The following is a 21,459-nucleotide window of genomic DNA, read 5'->3' as shown; positions in this document are numbered from 1 at the left end:
TTATTTATTTGTTTATTTTGTGAGGAATGTGGAAAAACGTAAACAATACAGTAAAGAAGTGAAAAGATAGGCACAAATATATAATCACAATTTCTGACAGAAAGTTGCTCGTGCATTTGACAGCTTGCTGACATACGAGAATTACTGTAATATTATCTAAATTGCTTTTGATACTATAACAAGGAAGGTTTGCCGCTTGTCATACATGTTAGTGAAAGGTTGTGTCTTGACCATGCAGTTTGCTCTGTTGTGTTCTAGGTCTCTCTGTAGATGGCGCTGCTTAGTTTGCTTTATTTAACTAAGGCTCTTGAAGTTTGTTTTATGGGTATTCAACAAATCTCTTGATTATTAATAACACGCTATGAACTTAATGTATGTTGGTGATTTTTAAGTTTTATTTATTTTTATTTTTAATGTAAAACTGAGCTGTTGCCCATGACGAAAATGTTTAGCAGGCTATAACTGAGATACATAGTTGTCTATGAATGTATCCGTTTGTTTATTGATCGGATAGTTTATTACGGCTTTACCAGGCTTTACATATTTTAATATTTAGTATAATAACGACGATTAGATGAATATGTCTCTAGTTTTTATGTATAAACATTTAATCAGTCTTATAAGGCGTTTTATAATTTTATCGAATAAATTTGTCACTTAAGAGAAAAATATTATTTTAAGGCTAAATTGTTTATATATTATTTTTAAGAACATTTTGTTTCAGAAAATTTTTATTTGATTTTTAATCCTTACATGGTGTCTATTAGCATGATTTTTATTAATACAGAAGAGGCAGCTGATAAAGTCATATAAAAGTCGCATCTTGTCTTTATTTTATTTATAAATGCTTTTAAACCGACAAGACTCCAATGCAATCGTTTTGCACTTCTCCATTTCTGTAGATGGTAACATGTTAACAAACATGTTAATAATTATACATTTTTGTTATAAATATCTTTCGTCGTCTTGCCATTTATTATTGTTGTTTTACTGTGATACTTTAAAAATTTAAATGGAAAGTGCACAGAGAACTAAACATCAACAGCCTAAATACTGTGTTTAAAAACAATGCATTTACTAACTGGTATTGTTCACTGAGAAAGGCACTTAGATTTATAAAATATTCGCACTGTGACCGTTGTGGGTTCGGCTAAAAGAACAGGAGGCCATGTTATGTTATGCCTCCCGGCCAAATTTGAGGACGCTTCTTCTTTTTGTTAGTATTTTTGGAGGGAGCTTCTGGTACAATATGTAACACCATGGGCTGTAATTTCACACTTGACTACACATTTCCCTTAAAGCTGCTTTTATTTCCCCGCAAGACCCCAGGTTTTTGCTTTTACACCCTTTTAGTATATTAGTTACTTCCTGTTAAATGATAGGAAAACTAATTGCAACTGATCATAGTGGCCTTTGAATACTAAACTGTGACTTTGTATATAGAAAGTATCATTATATTTAATATTTATATATTTATTTAATATTTAATTATTTTAAAGGGTTGTTATAAATATTTTCTATGGGAAAATATTTCTGTCCCAGCTGCTGGACAAAGAGAAAATAGTTATACAAATCATGCTCTTTTTGATTAAACTGATAACTAAAAAAATCTTTTTATGGCTGCTTTTGTATTTGTTTTAACTGAAAACTCATTTTAAGGCTGCTTTTTAACATTTTACACGTTCCTTAAGATCAAATTCTAATTAACAGAAAGTTTACTGAGAAAAAAAATTAAGAGAGAGTGAAATGCTCCTTAGTGCTTCTTTTTGACAGTCTCTGGTATGTGCCACAGAAGTTTTTAAATCAACGTAAACAGCAATGAACTTCCAATGAAATCGCAGAAAATAATCCCGTTCCGTTTTTCGAAAGCCTATGGGTTCTTCTCAGTCACTGTAATATTGTCAGCGTCACCAATCGATACTTGCCACTCAACTAACCTAGTGTCCACCTCAGTTTAAAAGCTAAAGCTAAGCGTAAGTATCCTTACAGCAAGACTAAACCACAATGAAATTTTATGACAAAATTTCAAAAAATATGACAATTATAATGACAAGCTTGTGATTTTTTAGTAACCTGATTGTTTAAAATTGTTATAAGAGGTATTTATGTATACAGCTACAGAAAATAAATAAATAATTAAATACATGTGCCCAACTGTGTTTTCCTTGGGGAACGAAAAAGAAAAGTTTACAATTTCAAGGCTTTGCATAAAAATTGAATTAAAGCTGAATTTGCAAATAATAAATTTCATTAATAATAGCAATAACAATAATAATAAATATTAGATAATAAATTACTGCTATTATTAGTAATGATATTATTACGGCTGTTATATGCTTAACATTTTAAAACTATTCAATAGTGTAAAATTGCCTAATAACAAAATTACACACGATAATATAGTCTTATACTAAATTAAATTATATTTTATATAATAATAACATTTTGAGAACCAGCATTTCATTTTAAGTTGTCCAAAAATGTATCACTCTAACCAAAACAACACAACGCCACATTCATGATATCAGCTGTGTCTTTAGATTACCCATTCATGTTGTCTATAGTGTGAACAGATGGACCATCAATTGAGTTTTGTCTACAGCATCAGAGATTGATTTTGTACTTGCTTTTAATTTTACCATAATTAATTACATTATTACAACTGTTTTTATTGATCTTCTCATTTACACCAAAAATAGAAAGGTGAATTAGCATATGATCTATGTCTTCAATTATCCGAACGACAGAAACAGCAACAATAATAATCTTTATCATAATATCAATGCTAGTAATGTTGAAAAACAGTAATATTCCGTATCAGTGCATAAACATTGCATGCGATTGCAAACAGGCGTATATGTTTTATAAACATTAATAATTTCTTTAATGATGCTTTGGGAGATCCCGCTGTAGCACTGATATGGATTACAGTAAGCACTTACTATGTCAACACATGGGCCCTGCTAATAACATCGCAGAATAATAAAATCCCAGCGCGAATCAGATGGCATTTTACATTTACAGAATGACAATGTCAGACTTTCCACCACTTAAATTACAGTACAATAAAAGCAGACAGCGTTCGCTACATTATAGGCGGTCAATAAAGGTCAGTCGATGGTCAAGTAGTTTGTTTTTGTAAAGTAAACCTATACTGTACGTTCTTCTTACCTGAGCTGACGGCGACTCACCCCTACAGCTAGAAAATAAACACTGAGACGAAAAAGAGAGCTCTGCGCTTACCTGATCGACCAGAGCTGTGAGCCATGGCTTTCCCCTGTCTAATGGTCCGTTTCGTCGATGCAGCCCACTAGATCTGTCCGGCCTCCTGCGTTCCCTCCTCGGCTGGGCGTCCTGCCTCTCCCCGCTGCTTTTCACAACCTTTGACCGATCATCCAAAACTAAACGGTTTATACGACAACAAAAAAGGAGAGCAACCCCTGCTTCAGTGAACTAGATTGATAAAGGATGGAAAATAGCAATCAAAGCAAATAAAGCGTTGCAGGTGTTGTATAAAAAGAAAGAATAAAACTACTGCTTTAAGTTTAAAGAGGAAGAGTATGGAGATATGCTAAGATCCGCGAGCAGGCTTTTGCATTTGGGATACTCAAAGGTAGGACTTGTATTGATGAATATTCATGATTTTTGAAAACATCTATATGCTTATGTGTGCACCCTTCAGCTTGTGTAATACTGTTTTGATCGTTAACTCGTTAACTATGAAGTTTGGGTCAGAAAGTTCGCCTAAGGGCTGCGTGAATAATTGTGATAACAGGTTCGTGATGCTCATTGGCTGAACTTTAAGGTGAACCTGTTCTCGGTAGGAGGGTCTTGCTAAATAAACGGATAATATGCCAGTTGAATTCTTGTTAATATATTTTGAGGTCACACTTCTGCATGTTATATATAAAGAGACTTTGATTTGATTTTTTGTTAGTGGCTTTCGTCAGGTAATGTTTTAAGAAGAAAAAAGAATAGGAAACATAACCTTTTAGTATGTTTACCATATATTGAAATAATAATGTGTTATATATTCATTTAAAATGCATATAATTAATATACTATAATAATCAATAAACGTGTAAAACAATTTATCATCTGTTTGGATAATTTAAATAACTTTAATTAACAGTTGTTTTTATGCTCTAAATGTAATAATACTGGGTAAATGTAATAGTAGGACTAACGTATTTAAAATGTGTACTCAGTTCATTGTATGCAAATTATGTTAAGTTCATAAGGTTAAGGCCTTTGATTATGTTTTTTTTTTTGACATTTTACAAATGTTCATACACAGATACACACCGACCATAACCCCTCCCTCCGAACATCACTCCTGACAGGCTGCCACCAACTGTGAATCAAGGTAGATAAACATCCGTAAAAGGTGAATTTTTTAATTCACATTAAATGTAAATTTTAACAAAACGGTAGTTGTTTGTGAATGCGGGGTTTCCTATTCCCTACCACGTTTACCGAGAAAATCGCGCATTATTTCGATTATAGAAACTTTAACATTCAAATGTTTGATATAGTTTACTTATAAAAAGCTAAGATTATACTATCCTGTATACTAAACGCTTATTGCCAATGTAATTACAACTTGCTGATATGGATTTGTTAGAATTGGAAATGTTATTTGTTACTAAAATATAGATCAAAACAGTATCCTATTTTACTACATTTTAAGCAAACTACTATAGAAGATACTATATCCACCTTATGGAGCACGGTAACCCCACCCGACTCACCAGACTACATAAAAAGGGCCAAAGTTTTCAGTTGAGCAGTCAAAGGTGTGCTCCCCCCTGTCAAGGAAACAACCCTACAGTCATTTGTTTGGGAAGATGGTTGTATTTTAAACCAATGTAACGTTTCCTGTTTTTGTGAAAGCATTGCAGTTCGTGCATCATCACCAGTTATTAGGCTACTTGTAATTGTTTTATTAGTTGGAAATATAAGATGCATATTGAATTGATTACACGCTTTAAAATCCATAAATCACTACAAAATAATTCATTAACGTCTTTTGAAGTATTTTTGGCCAACGAAAAATCATGTATCTCTGAGGGATTAAATGTTAAATAGCTTGAGAAATATAAAGTTGTGCTATATCGTTATGTAATAAATGTTGCCTTTCACCATAGTATTATTATAAGAGTTAGCCTACACGTCTCTGCCACTAATTAACATACAGGCCAATTAAATTTGTCTGATGTAGAGCATTGCACATGTAACAAGGCGTCCACCAATGTTTTAATGAAATCGATTTCTTTGCCTCTCTCTGGCTTCACTAACCACAATTCTGACGCAGTACATCCCTAAACTCTGACAAACGTGGATTCGCACAAAATGTTTGTTAACTAGGCGAAGTAGAGGCCATAATAATTTAATGTACAATTTTATGGCTTTACCACGCTCTGTCGTTCTTTTGGATATGGTAATATGGCATTTTTGCAAGTTACTTGTCTGTTAATGTTCCAGTTAGTAGACTTTATCATCCCTTTCGTCTTTTTTCTTCCCGATCGTTCGCGCTGTTAAACTCTGGCTGAAGTTTCCATTCATCCGCTCTACTTATATGTGCATTTGTGATGGGGCTATACATGTATCTGCATTGAACATTTCAACCATATTGCTCACAACATAATTCCGTGTCATTTTGTTACTTTAATGTACTGAAGCTTTGTGGCCGCATGACTGTTCTCCTCGCATAGTTGGCGTTTTGCAATAAACCACAGCTATGGGTTTTATGTCGAATCAGATGAATACGCGTTTAGTGTGAGAAGCAATGTTTTAACGCCTAACTGATCTACATAAATAAATAAATAAATAAATAGTACTGTTTGAATATAGTTTCCCCGTAGGTACATGTTTATTTTATATAATTTTTTATTATTTTATATTTATTTAAAAAATATAATAGTCTCTTACTATAATTTTTATTATTATTACGTTCTATTGATTCTCCTATCTGTAAATAAATCGAAAAAATAATACGCCTATAATAAAAATGTATATCAAACGTCAAGTGAACCCAAAAAAGAATAATATTTACCTGGACAATAATGCCAGTAATGCATATAGGTTTTAAGTCTTCTTTGTATATGTATTCTATTTTTAAAAAATTGCTTATATAAATGTATTTTAATATTTCTATATAATGAATATTCATTTGCCATTTGTGTGTGTGCGCGTATTGGAGCCTGAGGCAGCCCAGGGTGCTCTCAAACCAGCTGCCACTGTTTAAAACAGACAGGAAACAGCTTCCACTAACACGACTGCAATATGGAAAGCAGCGACCTCCTCAATGCACCCCATGGCATGATTTTAATATTCCCTAACAACGCATATAGGACTTTTGTTAAATATATTGTTAAAAGGTTTAACATTTCATTCTTTTTCCAAAATGCATCCCATGCAAAACTACTTAATTTAAATGTACATTATATTTCCAAGCACATTATTTTTTCATACTTTAAAGATGTTCACAGGCAGCGCCTCATGAGCATTTGGTAACTTTGATGGAGAGTGACTTGGATTTCCCCCGTGCTGTAGAGATGCTTTGGTTCACTGTAAATGGGCTTGTCTGTGTGTGAGTGCATATCTATTATCCTTCTGAGGAATACAGGACCGCTCAGCTCCCACACTGGCCTCTGATCATCTCCCTGCAAATGCAGGCTGTCACCTTCAGTGGTGTAATGATCACAGAAACAGTGACCTTGATCTATTGCGAGCCATAACAGAGAAGAGAGCGTCTCTCCCACACTCAGCACTCAGATATAACAGCAAAGTCCGGCATACAGGAGAAGCCAAAGGAGGGTTTTGAACAGGGCCGTGTTTGATTGGCAATAAAGCTTGTTGGAGTGTCCGTAATGGATGCGAGACCTCTCCTGTTATCATCCATTTGGATGGGGCATAGATTGAAGATGATGTGATTCCAGATTGAAAACTCAGGGAGTGGCTGATTATGGTTTTATTGCATAGTCCATTGCACTGGTCAACAGTACACACAGTTTCTCAATGCAAAGGCTGTGGTAGATTAATGGGGCAGCTCTTCTGTTCTCCCCAGCCCCTCCGGATGTACAGTACAGTACCCACCTTTCTTTCCCTTCAGCAAGGCTTTTTTAAATATGTCCCAGTTTCTGGCAGATTTGGCTTTAAATAAGTTTCATCCTCCCTTCCTCTTTAAAGAAGGGCACGGGGAGTTCACACACCCTATGAGTTCAGCACTCATCATTTATCATGCCTATTTTTTTGGAAGGGGTGAACAATATTGTGTCATTGACTCATTTATGACGCCTCAGGAAAGTTTTGGAAACTGCATGCTGCTGTATGTGAAATTTACAGGTTGTTTTTGTAAAAGCCCTATTTTACTGTTAACATTATTCTTGCTACATAAAGTCACAATTTGGTTCCGTTTTTGCATTATGCAAAAATGACATAACGTGAAGTAAGATGTGATCAGTGGCATAGCCTGGGCATGCAGGGTATGCACATGCAAATGGGCCCGGGCCAATAGGGGGCCCAGCCCTGGGCCCGCCCCAGCTTTTAATAAAAAAAATTTAAATTAAATTTTTATTTGTGGCCGCAATAAATATATTTTTGTATGCATATCATGTGTAGTGATATCTTATTTCTCCGTAATGTCTAATTTCTCCGTCATTTCTTGTTTGCGTTTATAATTTTTTTGCACTCTGCGGCTGCCGTAGACTGCTACGCCATCATTTTTTTACATGACGCATCGCTGCACCGAAAAAAAAGAAAACACAGTGTGAGAGGTTACTATAGCGGCTATCTACATGAACATTAAGGATGGACAATTAAAAAACATAAAAGTGGGGCCTTAAAGAGAAGGCGAAGAAGTTAGTCACGAGTCAAAAACTACCCAAAACATTTCGTTTTTATTTATTTAAATCTACCCTTTAAAGTAAAAAAGTAAAGTAAAAATATTTGACTACCTTATTAAAAGTATATTTTGTTAACAGACCTGCGGACCAGTTGGGGGGGCTTTGGCTTAAGGGGGCCCGTAATTTTTTTTTGCATATGGGACTTGCTAAGCCACTGGATGTGATGGTTAAGAAAATGGTAGGTCAGCAAATTTTGCCTTGGTATACTGGTGAAGGCCACCAAACGCTGTAATAAGACAAAATAAATTATGGAGAAAAAGTAAAAATTCTGCCTGCAAAAATCTGGATGGTTTCGTGAAATCTGGTCTCCACAACAGCGAGCCCCATCAACTCATCTCCCCTTGCCAGCTTTTCATATTTAAAGCCAGTACGGGTTTAATTACCAAATGATGACAGTGTCATATGGTGCCATGATGGCACAGGATATGTGCGAGACACTGACTGACAGTGGGAAGCTGGAAAGCAAAACGGGGGAGAAAAAAATAGCTGAGACAGTAAAACATCTGTAATTTGCAATTCACTGGTGTTCAGTGGTTGCTCATGGATTAAAGATTAAAAACTATTGTCTAGCAGATGGAAGAGAGCGAGAGAAAGAGAGAGAAACATGGAGGGAGGGGGAGCTTCTAAGCAGCCCATTTACATTTGTATATAAGCAGCACTGTTAGGATAATCACATGGAAAAAATAAGCTGTCTCCATCACACACCCAAGGCAATGCCTCCATTAGCCCCATCTCCAGATGCAGATGCTTCTATTTTCAGATTGATTTGCGACGACAGCATGTTGCCCTCTGTAACAGCTTGCCATATAGTTTGCTACGAGTGCAGAGATAATCCTTTAGATAATGTCTGTAAGATGCCATGCCGTAAATACCACCATCTATAAATCTACCTATGCGATCGAAAATATGCAGAGCTGTGTATTAAAAATCACTAGCTGCTCTTTAATACACCTCCTAATATGGACCCATTCACTGCAGATTTTAATTTCCCGTCCATCCCTCTATGGCTAAAGAGACCAACTACATCTGATTCTTTTGTAATTGTAATTAATTACTGTTTTGTTAGTCTTGCTGTGCCTTAATGAGTCAGCACTGCCCAATGGAGAATGAGAGACAGTACCTGATACACAATTAATAACACGTCATACTGCAAATTATTTTTGGATATGGTTAAAGGCTTATCCGTTCTTTGTGGAGTTGACCCAAGACTAGCCTAGTTTGATATGCTCAGAGGTTCCTTTGATGCATTTGGGTGTATGGGGGTAAATGGGCAGCCTATTGGAGCGTGGCAGACCACCTGAGAGTTGTTTTCTGGATACCGGGAGGTCACCTGACACCGGTTCTCCTGGAGAAGGTGCGCAGCGCTGGATTTCATGTGAGGCTGAATTAAAGGACCTCTTCAATAAAACATCACTGGCTTTCAATGGCGCACGCATGAGCTGCTTGTGTAATTGACTTTTTGGCTTTTTTCAGATTTGCATGGACTCTTCAAAAGTAGCTCACCTGGGAAGCATTGCACTTCTCCAAAATTACACTAGTGGTGTGTTATATTGCAAATTATATGCACTCTCTACTAGTCACAGCTTTAGCTCAAGACTGTCTTAATTTAAATTCAACTTATAAACAAGCAAGCATGAGATCCTTTTGAGCATTTTGAAAACCGTGGTACACCAATTGAGTAAATGCTAATGCTTCAATAGATGTTAATTTTCCAACTAAAGAAGGCATATCCTCTTATATTCAATATATGAATAGATGCTCTAGCTAATTTTATTTTCTCAAGAAACAAAATGGAAGACTCAATTAAGATGTGTACATTGTAAACTAATTTCATTCGCACAAAGCATCTTATCCATTCTAGGACCGAGGAGACTTATCATTTCTGTTCTGAATGGATGATTCAGTGCCAGAGGTGAATCATACAGGGGTTTGTTTGTATCTGTGCCTTTGATCTCCCTCTAATAGTCCCTACACTGCGCAACATCTGTCACGCCGTGTGCCACAATCGTTCACATGAAGCTTTAGGTGATGGTGGTGTATGGTTCTTTCTGCTACGCGGTCCACATGGGCATCCCCAACGCCAGCGCTCATTAGCAGGCAGGTGGCGTTAGAGCTTCGACTGGGGCTGAAACAAGGAATGGAACCTGGCAAACCAGGTTGTACGTCCGCGTCGGGTAATCCCCGCCAGATTGCCAGAATATCAGAAGTGACATCACAAAGCCAACAAAAATTAGCATCCCTAATGATCTGCCAGGCCAAACATTATTCTTCATGATGAGAAGCAGTCATGCCTGCCCAGGACTCCTGGTGATTTGGCCAAAAGCAGAGGAGGCCCCTAAGCTCTCAGCTACAGCCAAAACCAACAGGCTCTTCTCTCCAAAGCCATAAAGAGCATTTTCACTCTTGAAAAAAGTTCATGAAGCTTATCACTTATTAGCTGCAAATTGCCTTTAGATTCTTCAGGGTTCTTGGAAGGAGACTTATGCTGGGTACACACCAAAAGATAATCGGGCTGATTTTGGGCCGATTTCCCCCCTTCCAACAATCCTAGCTATGTCCCGAGTATCGCAATGGTTCTACAGATTATTTGATCAGATTGTCCCTTCGTGTGAGGTATGTGTCCGAACCTCGTCGGAAGAACATCTTAGCTGCGCCGATCGCGAATCGTAAATATTCAAAATGTTGAATATTTACGATCAGAAATCCTGATGTGTGTGGGGAATCCCGAGGACAAACGCGAGCATGCTATTTAGATTATCACGTGAAACGAAACCATATCCAATCAGAAAGCGAGATGAGGGAAGACGGAAGCAGTCACGGTGCAGCACAAAGTCCTCTTCTCAATCAATAGGTCGCATTTCCAGGCTGCATATACGTCATCAAGACTGTCTTATTTCAGAATATTAACAGTTATAAAATTGACTATTATTCCTAGTTTATCGTATATTGTTGTAATATACTTGCAAATGTAATGCTCAGTTAACTTGAATAAACCAGGTTTCATGACGTATGCAGCCTGCATATGGGACCTCCGCAGGCTACAGCCTTCGGATTGAGAAACGGCCAAAGTGAAGTTGAAGTGGACAGCAGAGATGGAGGATCAGCTTGTTGATTTGTGGCAACAGCACGAATGTTTATACAACGTGCTTGTAAAAATGATTCCAAGCACTATCATTGAAATGTCTTCCTGCATATCGTCCGCCATGCTTATTCTGAAGTCTCCCGAGATTTTGTGGGATTTCCTGTGTTTAAAGTCGAGACTCTAAATATTGGACATGATGGGTAAATATTGGACAAAACACATGCTGGGTTAAAAATGACCTTGTGCTGGGCTAAAAATGACCCAATGATGGGTTGATGTTTTGCCATGGGGTATAATAACCCAGCAGTTGGGTTAAAACAACCCAGCATTGGGTCAATTTTAACCCAGTGGTGTGTTCTGTCCAATATTTACCAATTATGGGTCAAAAATAACCCAACGCAACCTACGCTATTGTTCAAAAGTTTAGAAACACTTGCCTGAAATGTTCTTTTTTTAAGTTTAAAAATAAATGTTCACTTTAAAAAAAATCCTTGGTTGTTTCGAACCAAATATGGACAAATCCAATGGTTGGGTTAAATTGAACCCTGTGTTGGGTTTTTGTTACCCAACTATGGGTTGAAAAAACCCAGCATTTGTCCTGGACTTGACCTAACTATGACCATATTTGACTCACGTATGGGTTAAAAGCACCCAACATTTTTTTTAGAGTGTAAAGACCAAAAGTAATTGCGCCAGCATATTGATTTCTTTCATTAGGAAACTAAAATTATATTTAAAAAAATAATTTTTAAAAATGGGTGATTGGGACTATACGGAAGAAAAAGCAGCCAATACGAGCCAAGAATAGATGGAGATTCCTTTAATACATTTTAAAATGCATCTCCATGAAGCTGCTTGATAAAATGCCACACTCTAAAAACTTTTGGGTTATTTTCAACCCATCACTGGGTCAAAAGGGATGCAGCCAACCAGTTGGGTTGTTTAACCCATTGTTGAGCCAAATATAAACATTTTCTGAGTTCATTTAACCCAATGGCTGGATTCGTCACTTTTTGACCAAACACAGGGTTGAAAATAACCCAGCATTGAGAGTGAGAGTACAATTTTTAAAATTATGGGCAAATGGTGACTACTTTAAATATGTAGAATACAACAGTTGTTTTTAGTCACAACATTCAATTCAATTCAATTCAATTCAATTTTATTTATATAGCGCTTTTCACAATACTCAATTGTTTCAAAGCATCTTTACATTAATAGAAGCAGTAAAAGCACAGAAAAACGACAGATAGCATAACATAATACACAATAGCATAAGCAGTCAAATTTGCTGCGGCTATGACGCGACATTATGAGCGAGCATATTACTAATGTAATGTCTAGAAGAAGAAGCTAAGTTAAGCCCAAGCAGGCTACCTCCCCGGGGTAAAAAACCCCCTAGGAGAAAAAAAACAAAAACCCCGTAACAACATAACTTATATAGTTAATTTTTGTTATACCATGGGGCTGTTGAATGCTTTATTCTGATTGGTTGAGAAATGTTCCATGGGTTGATGTTGATTATTTTTCAATAACTGCACACCTAACCTTTAAAATGACTTAAAAATAGGCACCAGAGCAATATTTTTGGTAACCGTGATATAAGCGGAATAATTAAATCCGGTCCTTTGAATTATTCGAAAATAATGCACACCCACGATGTAACGGCACTCCGCTTCGTGCCGCATGACCACCTTATTTTATAGTTTTAATGAGTTTACTTTATTCTTTTTAAATGTGGAAGAAAATATGAATAAAAAATGGATAAGTAGTGTTTTAAAATAAAAATCTCACCTGCATTGGATAACCAAAGAAAAATACCTTGAGTAGATGTGAAAGCTAAAACCAAGAAAGATCAATGAGAAGAGAGGGAAAGACTGGCAGATTTAATTAATTACTGCATATTAGAATGTTTGTTTACAAAAGTGAACAGTTACATGGGGCCTGATGGTAATTAATTTAAAACGTACTTCCCCCTGTCCCTGCCTTGCGTCGACGCTAGTTGTGGTTGTTTCATGGCAGGTAAGCCTACGTCTCATTGGATTTCCATCAATTGCTCAAAGGTGTGTTTGAAAACAAAGATGCATGGTACGCAAATTAGCCTGAATGTTAACATGATTGCATATTAAGAAATCTAATTAGTATTCGAGGGAATCAAAAGAGAAGAGCTGAATGGTGTTACGATAATGCATATCTAAAAGGTAAGATCCCATAAGGTATGTTTTTCCATTTTCTCCATCTTAACGATCCCAATGTTTTATCTATTGTGGCATGTCCCAAATTAAAGCTCTTACAATACAACTAGGGGTTTTTTTTTACATAAAAGACATGAAAATCTATTAATTCTTTCTGTGCTGATGACTTTATTTTCTCAACAGAGACAAAGTGGTTGTGTGTGTGTGTGTTCAGATATGGTCAGGAGGTCTCCTGAGGTCCTCCTTCAGGACAATGATGTATTTAAGTCCCCTATGGGGTCAGATGGACTCTGTCCAGAACATCACCTGCAATCAATAGTGTTGGTAAACCAGGCTCAACTGAGTGGCCATGAAGACTCCCCTTATAAACACGCTCGCAGAGAGGCCTGCATGGCCCATTGCTTTGCTAAAACCACAACCAAGATCCCCACACGCACACACACACACAACACATGCCACCACTCTGAAAACAAGTGTTGATGACAAAGAGAAGAAAAATAACAGCACCTCTGCGGTAAGTGGAGCCTCCAGGTGATGAAATCCTCTCTAAAGTGACAAAAAATAGAGGCAAATTGACAGCCTTGAGAATGTGTTTATAAATGCTGGTGGGTGGTATATTTCTGTGGTAAAGACAGAAGCGAGTGAAAATCAAAGCCCACTGAAGTGAGCACAATGAAAGATTTATTTGATTTATATCTTGCCACGTGTAATTATTATGCTTGTAAAATCATGACAGTTGTTTGGACACTTACTGAAATGAAATATGTTTACAGCTATTTGAAATTGCTGTTTAGCATATCAACTTTTTATGCCATTAAAATCTAAGATAAAACAAAATAATAACAGAATAGTGGGAATTATTTGTATATTCTTCTCAAAATGGCTTTCAGCAACATTTATTCTCACTGTTTTATTATAGCCAAAAATGTGTATTGCATTGTTTCTGTGAATTTTTTTTAAAGCTGCAGACTGTAACTTTTGCCTCTCTATCGCCATCTCTGTTTGAAACATAATATTGCAGGTACTTCCTACATTAAAGAGCACCTATTTCATTGCTAAAAACAATGCTATTTTGTGTATTTGGTATAATACAATGTGTTCGCGAGGTTTATGGTTAAAAAAACGTATTAGTGTCAACATACCGTACATTTTTGTAGCTCCAGATTTCACTCTCTTCCTGAAATGCACATATTTGAAAAGCTCTGTGTCCCTGATTGGCCAGCTAATCTGTTTGTTGTGATTGGCCTGAATACCTCTGACGTCAGCCGGAAATGTGACGCTCCTTACCATGTTTGAAAGATTCGGTTGTAAACAGAAGGTAACTTACAGACTGTAAGTCCGAAGCGGGAGGCATTATGATATGTCGGTCTTGTCTACATCACCAATCCAGGAAGTAAACTCTTGCCTACAATCCGTGTGTTTGTTGTAGTCCAGGAAAAGAGATTTATGTTGGAGACAATAACTCGCATAATCATTTACTTTGGGGGTTGTACTTTTGCATATCGTTAACATGTACAAATATACACTTACACACCAAAGGAAATCTAAAATCGTGAATCGGACAATAGGTGCTCTTTAATTTTTGTTGATAAACAACTGACAGTTCAGAATCTCATATTTAAAGAATAAATCCAGTCGTATATCTTTCTTTAAAGGTAAAGAGACAGTTTGAATGTTTATGTGCTTCCTTAATATTATATATTTTGTATTTATTTTATGAAAAATTATGGATTGCAGCTTTAAATAGGGGAACAATTGAGAAAATGTTTAGTTCTATGCTTAACACATTTTGCTTCACGTGACAACTAAATTGCAGGTTTCAAAATATTATTCACTACTATCAACCTAATAACATAATGCTATACACCAACAAAAAGTATTTTTATGGCTATATTAGATCGAAATATAACAAATGCAAATTAAGACAAATGCACAGTGTGCAAAGATCAAATAATGTAAAATTTTCTTATTTTAGTGAATAAATTAATAATTAACAAAAAAAATTTTTTTACTTCTAGCTATTTGCTTGATTTTAAGTCTCGTGTTCCACTCTCTTTTTTTTTCAGGCAATTCCTTTGAATTCAACATCACTTTGTCATACCAAAAGTTGTGCATTCCCCTTAACGCACAGGTGAATTGGGTGCACTGGTTCAATCAAGGCTTCACTATTGAGTTTGAGAGTCATCTGAGCCTGGGCAACAAAAGCAAACGCTACAGTGAGTGTCTCTACTGTAAGTGGCTTTTGAAGAATTGGCACAGTCATCTGGAGAACACCTCACATCTCTCACAAACAAATGAAGGCCTGGCGCTTCAAAGTGAGATTGATATCTCTCTCTGAACTTCAACCAGAATATTCTGAATATTGAGAGAGGTGCACTCCTCCCCCGAGACCGCAGAGACGCTTCTCTCCTCCCTCGCCCCACCAAAAGAGGAGAAAAAAGATTGCCCCTGTAGATGTTCATCAATATTCACTCATTCATCGTGAGCCATGGCAGTTGAAATTTGGCCTATAGTGCTGCTGAATGGATGACCCAGGGACGCACTTTGTCGCCATAAAGATGTCTCCAATTGAATTTTAGGATTAAAACAGAACAATAGGCGATTTTTATGAACTGCAGGCTCATCTATATTTTACGCAGTGACAGAAAAACTTTTCAATTTGCTTTGCAAGTCCATAAGAGTACCCAGCCATTTAATAGGTCAGGAATAGATGTATCTGCTTTGTTCTGCTTTTCTGACTTAGTGAGGAAAAAGCATCTGTGTGTTTGCCAAATATTGCATTGGGTTTTTGTGAGCTAGGATTTTTTTCAAATAAAGTGGTTAGGGAAACTACCGCTAAGACGGTTGACATAAATCAAATATATATTACTAAACTTATATCATAACTGTCAGACCATAATTAGGCCAAACAATTTAGAGAAGAGTCTAAAAGTTTTATTTAATAAAATAACAAACTTTCAGAAAGTGCAAAATGTGCAAATGTCTTGCAGTTGCAATGTGCATGTAAAGAATGTAACATTACATATCTTTTATCTTATATTTTGGTTTATATAAAATATAAACACCTTGCATTGACATATCTTAACATAAAAGTGCTGTTGCTTTGTGTCAAAATGCACACCAGTATTGTTCCTTGTAAGGTTTGTTTGTAAAAAACTACTTAAATGTTCAACCTGATCTCACAAGAATTTGTACATATTTTTCGCGTTGACTAATTCGTATTAATTCATACGAAGTTAATTGTGCAAAAACATACGATTCTCAAGCAAAACAACATCGAAACCCAACCCTACCTAACCCCAACGTCACGGGGGTCAAGGCAAATTGTACAAAAACTTATGAATGTGGTCATATGAATTCATACGAGTTAGCCAACTCGTAAAATATGTACGAATTCTCCTGACATAGCGGTAAAATGTTCTAATATAACCAAGGCCTAGTCCTGGATTAATCCAAACTATGTCCGGAAAATTTTTTTTGTGCTTATCCTGACTTTACTGTTTAAAAAACAGTGAGAAAATTCATCCACCCTACTGAAAAATCCAGCAAAGACCAGCATAAGCTAGTAGCTGGTTTAAGGTGGCAGTAGTTGGTCTAAGCTGGTCCTTCTAGCCTGGCAAAGCTGGTCAAGCTGGTGAGTCAGCCTGACCAGTTAAGTCCAGCTAGACCAGCTTAAAATGTGACCAAAACACAGCTAGGTCAGCTTGCTACACCAGCGATACCAGCTAAAAACCAAGCTGGGAGACCAGCTAAACCAGTTTACCAGCTTATGGTCTTAGCTGGATTTTTCAGTAGGGCAATAAGCTAAATGCTTTGTTTGAATCTTTGTCAGCTGCTACAGTATATGTTTTAATCAATGCATCTTTCAGACAGCTCTACAGTAAACAAATGAAGAGGCAAACACTGATGGTGATGATCATGACATACATCATTGAACCAAATGGAGTGGAACACCAGCTCAAGGTGAAAATATCCGGTGATATGTATTAGTATTTTCCTGCTTTGATTCTGTAAACCACAATCCTAAGTTTCCCAGGTTTCCAAAACCTTTTACAAAACCCTCTAAAAAGTAAACATCCTTTCCACCCCTCTATATTAGTATGGCATATCTTGTACAAAATTATATGTAATATTTTAATATTAAAACCAACCCAAAAAGTTTTTACTCGATATAGCAATATAGTCAAATAAAGTTATTTCACAAAAAGTATAAAAAAAATTAATGAAAGTCTTGCTTATTAATGAGAAGGGTCTGTGTGAAGTGACAACTATTGGTGGAGAGTGTTTACTCTTTAGTCTAGTCAGAAATCTCACTTTCACAAAGGTATTTATTGTACATCATCATAATAGGCAATGTTTTCAAAGCATGATTTGAGTGCATGATACTCCGCACACAAACCAATTTTCATAGATTGACTTTGAGCATTTTAAGGAAGTCAAGCTGGATAATGAGATTTACCTTGGTACAAACAGCACAATAGTGCCAACTCAATCTCATGGCAATTCGTACTTATTTTATGACATGACTATTTGTATTAATTCGCACAACCACACTAAAATCGTATGTTTTGTACTTTTGCCCATGTGAGGTTGGGGTTAGGGCTGGTGTTTTGTTATTGTTTTTGATGATAATTGTGAGTTTGTGTACGTTGAATGAATTCATACAAATTAGCCAAATCATAAAATACGTACAAATTCCTGTGCAGATCAGGCTGGATCTTCATAGATCGACTGTGACCAAAGTTCAGGGAGCATTTTTTAAGGAAGTCTTGGTGGATTATGGAATTTATATTATCACTGGAATTGTGCTGTTTGTACAAATGAAATCTCATGATAATTCGTACATATTTTGCAAGGTGGCTAATTCATATTAATTTGTACAACCACATTTAATACTTACATTTAATATGCTTTTTTGCCCCTGTGACATTGGGGTGGGATTTCAATATTGTTATTCATACGTATAATTATATGATGATATTCACATCGCACAAATTCATACAAATTAGTCAAATCGTAAAATACGTACGAATTCCCATGCAGAGCAGGCTGGTTTCTACACAGTTCATAGGATGGACACTATATTTTATGAGAAATACACAAACTTCATCTGAATTTTTATTTAGTCTTTAATTAATAAAGTTTGTGGACCCCAGTTTAGGAACAATATATGAAGAGTTTGGTTCCAAAACGCAATATATCAATTTTGACTAATTTCAGTAAAAATGTGTTTTCTATACCAAGAAAGTGACAAGATGAAAACCAATATTTTTTGTTACAAACTTTCACATAGCATCTTTAGGTTATAATAACATTAAACATTCAAATCCATAATTTGATTTTCAAAGATTTATTATAAAAAAATGATTAGTTTTTCAGCAAAATGCAATAAATCCATGACAATTTTTTTTCAAAATGCTAAAAATCTATTGAATCAATATGTAAATGGGCATTCATCTTTGCATGTTATATTCATTTAGTTAACTAGTGGTATACACTGATAAAAAACAAAAATTCTTTGACTTCGCGTAAAATAATGGAAAGTTTTTTATAAGATCCTCTGGGGTCAATGTGTTAGCATGACAAAGGCTTGATGGTATCGTGTGAGAAGCAGCAACCGCCGGCATTTTTCCTTTGCCCGAGTGCATCTTGCATAAATTATTAGATTTTGATGACTTACGTTTCTTCCCTGCCACAGAAAACCACCACAGGTTTATCAATGCCATCAAAATTACTATTTTGTTTTTGTTTGTTTGTTGATGAGGAAAACTAGGAATCTGTGCACGCAAAGCGCCACCATCATTGTTTACAATGTGTGGAGTGGTGCGCTGTAATTTGTTGAGCGAATGTATTGCATTCTGCAGAGAAGGAGGAGTTTATTGCGTTTTGGGAAAAAAGGGAGAAAAAAATGACAGAATAACACGGCTAGAATAATCAGACTTTGCGTAAAATTAAGAACTTCCTTTTTAATACTGACCAGATACAATACTGATTTTCGTGGTAACTTTTTTTTAAATGATGTTTATCGCGTTTCGGAACCAAACTCTTCATATGTGAACAAGATATAAGATTACTGTAAGAGTAAATTAAATCAAGTGTGCCTTAATGGTGTTATGGTTATGCTCAACATTTGAAATAATGCTATACAACTGTTTTAATATATTTATTCAATAAATCAGTTAGTTCTTACAGACAGAACCTCAACCATAAACCTATATTGCCAATCCTGACTACAGGCATCACCAGAGAAACAAATTAACCTCATTTAAAACATTACTTCTGGGCAATATCCAAATTAATGAAATATTATTATGGAAATATTACTGCAATCTCTTCATATGTGCATTTTAAAATGCACAACAAATACTATCGCAATACACAGAGGTAAATCAATAATTGCCGATCTACAAAAGAGTGGTTTATTCTAAAATGGTAATTAGCATGGGTCTTGACCTCCCTCATGGCATCTCTCAGTCGCCCATCTGAGAGCCAGGGCATGTCCAGAGCTGACACTTAATGACGCTAACATTACACACTCGCTGAACATTGTCGGGCTTTTGTCTTCATTCACATCGAAATGAAGTTCTTGGGGCCCACGTTTATCAATCATGGTGGGGCTCCAGCTGTTCTCCAGTCTCTGGCCTGACTTCAACAGCCGTGCTTACAAATTGTCTCTGAATAGTGTGGAGCTTTGCCTCCCCACCCTCCACCCTCTTTTTGTCACTGTCTCCTGACAAATGTTCCTCTGCAGCTTTTCCCAGACATGGCCGACCCTACCTTCTGCTCCTCACCATTCAGAGGGGGGTTCTGGCCTCATGTTCGTCTTCACAAGATGAGCATGATAATCTGTTATAGTAGCCATTGAGGGTCTCAATACAGCGTGTTAGGAAAACAAACTTACGTTGTATGTTTACAGCAAAACCAACAAGAATGTTTTTTGTTGTTGTTGAATGATGAGATGTGTCCGTGATGTGTTTCAGGTTTTGTTGTGATACATTCTGGATCTTCCATGCTTAGATATACCTGGTGTCCATCAAAGGTCTCTCTTGGGTCCGTCCTACATAACACAAAACAATAGAAGCAAAATCAACACGGGTGAGGAGAGGTTTGAATGACTTATGTAGTTTCTCTTTGAAAAGTGAAATAATTAAGACGGATGGGCAGATGAATTAGTTGTCTCCCAAGGTCAAACGCTGATTGTCGTATTACTCTATTACTTCACTGTTGGGAAATTGTTACACTTGACACTTTTTCATGATATTCTTTACATCCGCAAAAGAGAAGGCATGAGTGAAAGAGTGAGAGAGATACAAATTGATTGTTTGGCGGCCAAATCAGTCATAGTCATCTTGGGTGGAAGGATTAATGGGTCTGATGGCTGTTGCAGGTTCAGGCAGGAGACGGGTTGAAAACAAGAGAAATTGGTTTGGGCCCCCGGGAGCCGAATCGATGCGAGTTGCATGTAAGCAGTGCACTGTTGTTGCTGTTTTGTGTGTGTGTGTGTGTAGAGAGAAAGAAAATATGACATATTTGCTTTTTAATAAAACTTGTACAAACATCTTTTTTTGTATGATGATACTTATAACTAAATATGATTGAACACTAAGTTTCCTAAACACTCAGTTTAGTTGTTGGATGTTACATATTTTACTGTCTTATTTAGATTATGTCCATAAGTCTGATTTGTGTCTCCTGTCATAAACCAGGTTTCAAGTCTTCCTGAATGGGCCCAAGGAGGTTAGCAGCTGTGACAAAAATCAAAATCCATTTTCTGTGGCCAAATGTAATGAGGACCAAATGGTGGATGTTCCATTCATCTCTCCAGCTTGTCTGAGCACTCAGGCCACAGGCATCGGGCTTGTAAAGGGCAGGTGTAATAGCTTGGGGGGTGCATTGTCTTATGAAGAAGAAGACTGTTATGGTCAATGTACAGGCATGCATTTTTAAACCCTTTTTAAAATAGATGATTAGGTATTTTATGCATTTATTTAGTAAGTAAATTTGAGAAATTACTATGCAATCCATTTTTTTTCTTTTCAGCTTTAATAAACTACAAATAAACTTGCATTGAATTGTTAGAACTGGTAGGCGTCCATCTTATCTGGTATCACAGAACAACCTCTGCTGGTTTTAGGAGTGGGCAGCGGTCACCTGCAATTGTTTTTGGTCAAAATAGGGTTTGTTCCACATACTGAGGAACAACACATGAAAATTGCTCCTGGATTATGACTGAGAGCCTACCCTGTCCAATCTTCAGACAGCACACCCACACTAA

General features: G+C 36.4%; 1 protein-coding gene and 1 long non-coding RNA gene across 7 annotated transcripts in view; one reads left to right on the top strand and one right to left on the bottom strand.

Annotated features, from left to right (window-relative positions):
- Window positions 1-3,550, bottom strand: part of pax2a (paired box 2a) — a 30,648-nt gene extending 27,098 nt beyond the window's left edge. For 2 of the 4 annotated variants that reach the window (XM_073873336.1, XM_073873340.1), the window contains exon 1: window positions 3,244-3,548. In XM_073873336.1, coding sequence (XP_073729437.1) covers window positions 3,244-3,268 — 25 coding nt within the window. In that variant the 5' untranslated portion in view covers window positions 3,269-3,548. Of the gene's footprint in view, window positions 1-3,243 lie in introns of all 4 variants that reach the window. The other 2 variants (XM_073873334.1, XM_073873347.1) reach the window with 2 other exon arrangements.
- Window positions 1-21,459, top strand: part of LOC129415585 (uncharacterized) — a 129,386-nt gene extending 107,927 nt beyond the window's left edge. For all 3 annotated transcript variants that reach the window (XR_012372167.1, XR_012372166.1, XR_012372168.1), the window contains 5 exons: window positions 15,251-15,400; window positions 17,054-17,147; window positions 20,165-20,279; window positions 20,572-20,646; window positions 20,891-21,459. This is a non-coding gene — a long non-coding RNA (uncharacterized lncRNA). The remainder of the gene's footprint in view (window positions 1-15,250; window positions 15,401-17,053; window positions 17,148-20,164; window positions 20,280-20,571; window positions 20,647-20,890) is intronic.

Source organism: Misgurnus anguillicaudatus, chromosome 11, assembly GCF_027580225.2.
Source record: "Misgurnus anguillicaudatus chromosome 11, ASM2758022v2, whole genome shotgun sequence".
Lineage (NCBI taxonomy): Eukaryota > Metazoa > Chordata > Actinopteri > Cypriniformes > Cobitidae > Misgurnus > Misgurnus anguillicaudatus.
This window is presented reverse-complemented; position numbering and strand designations above follow the sequence as displayed.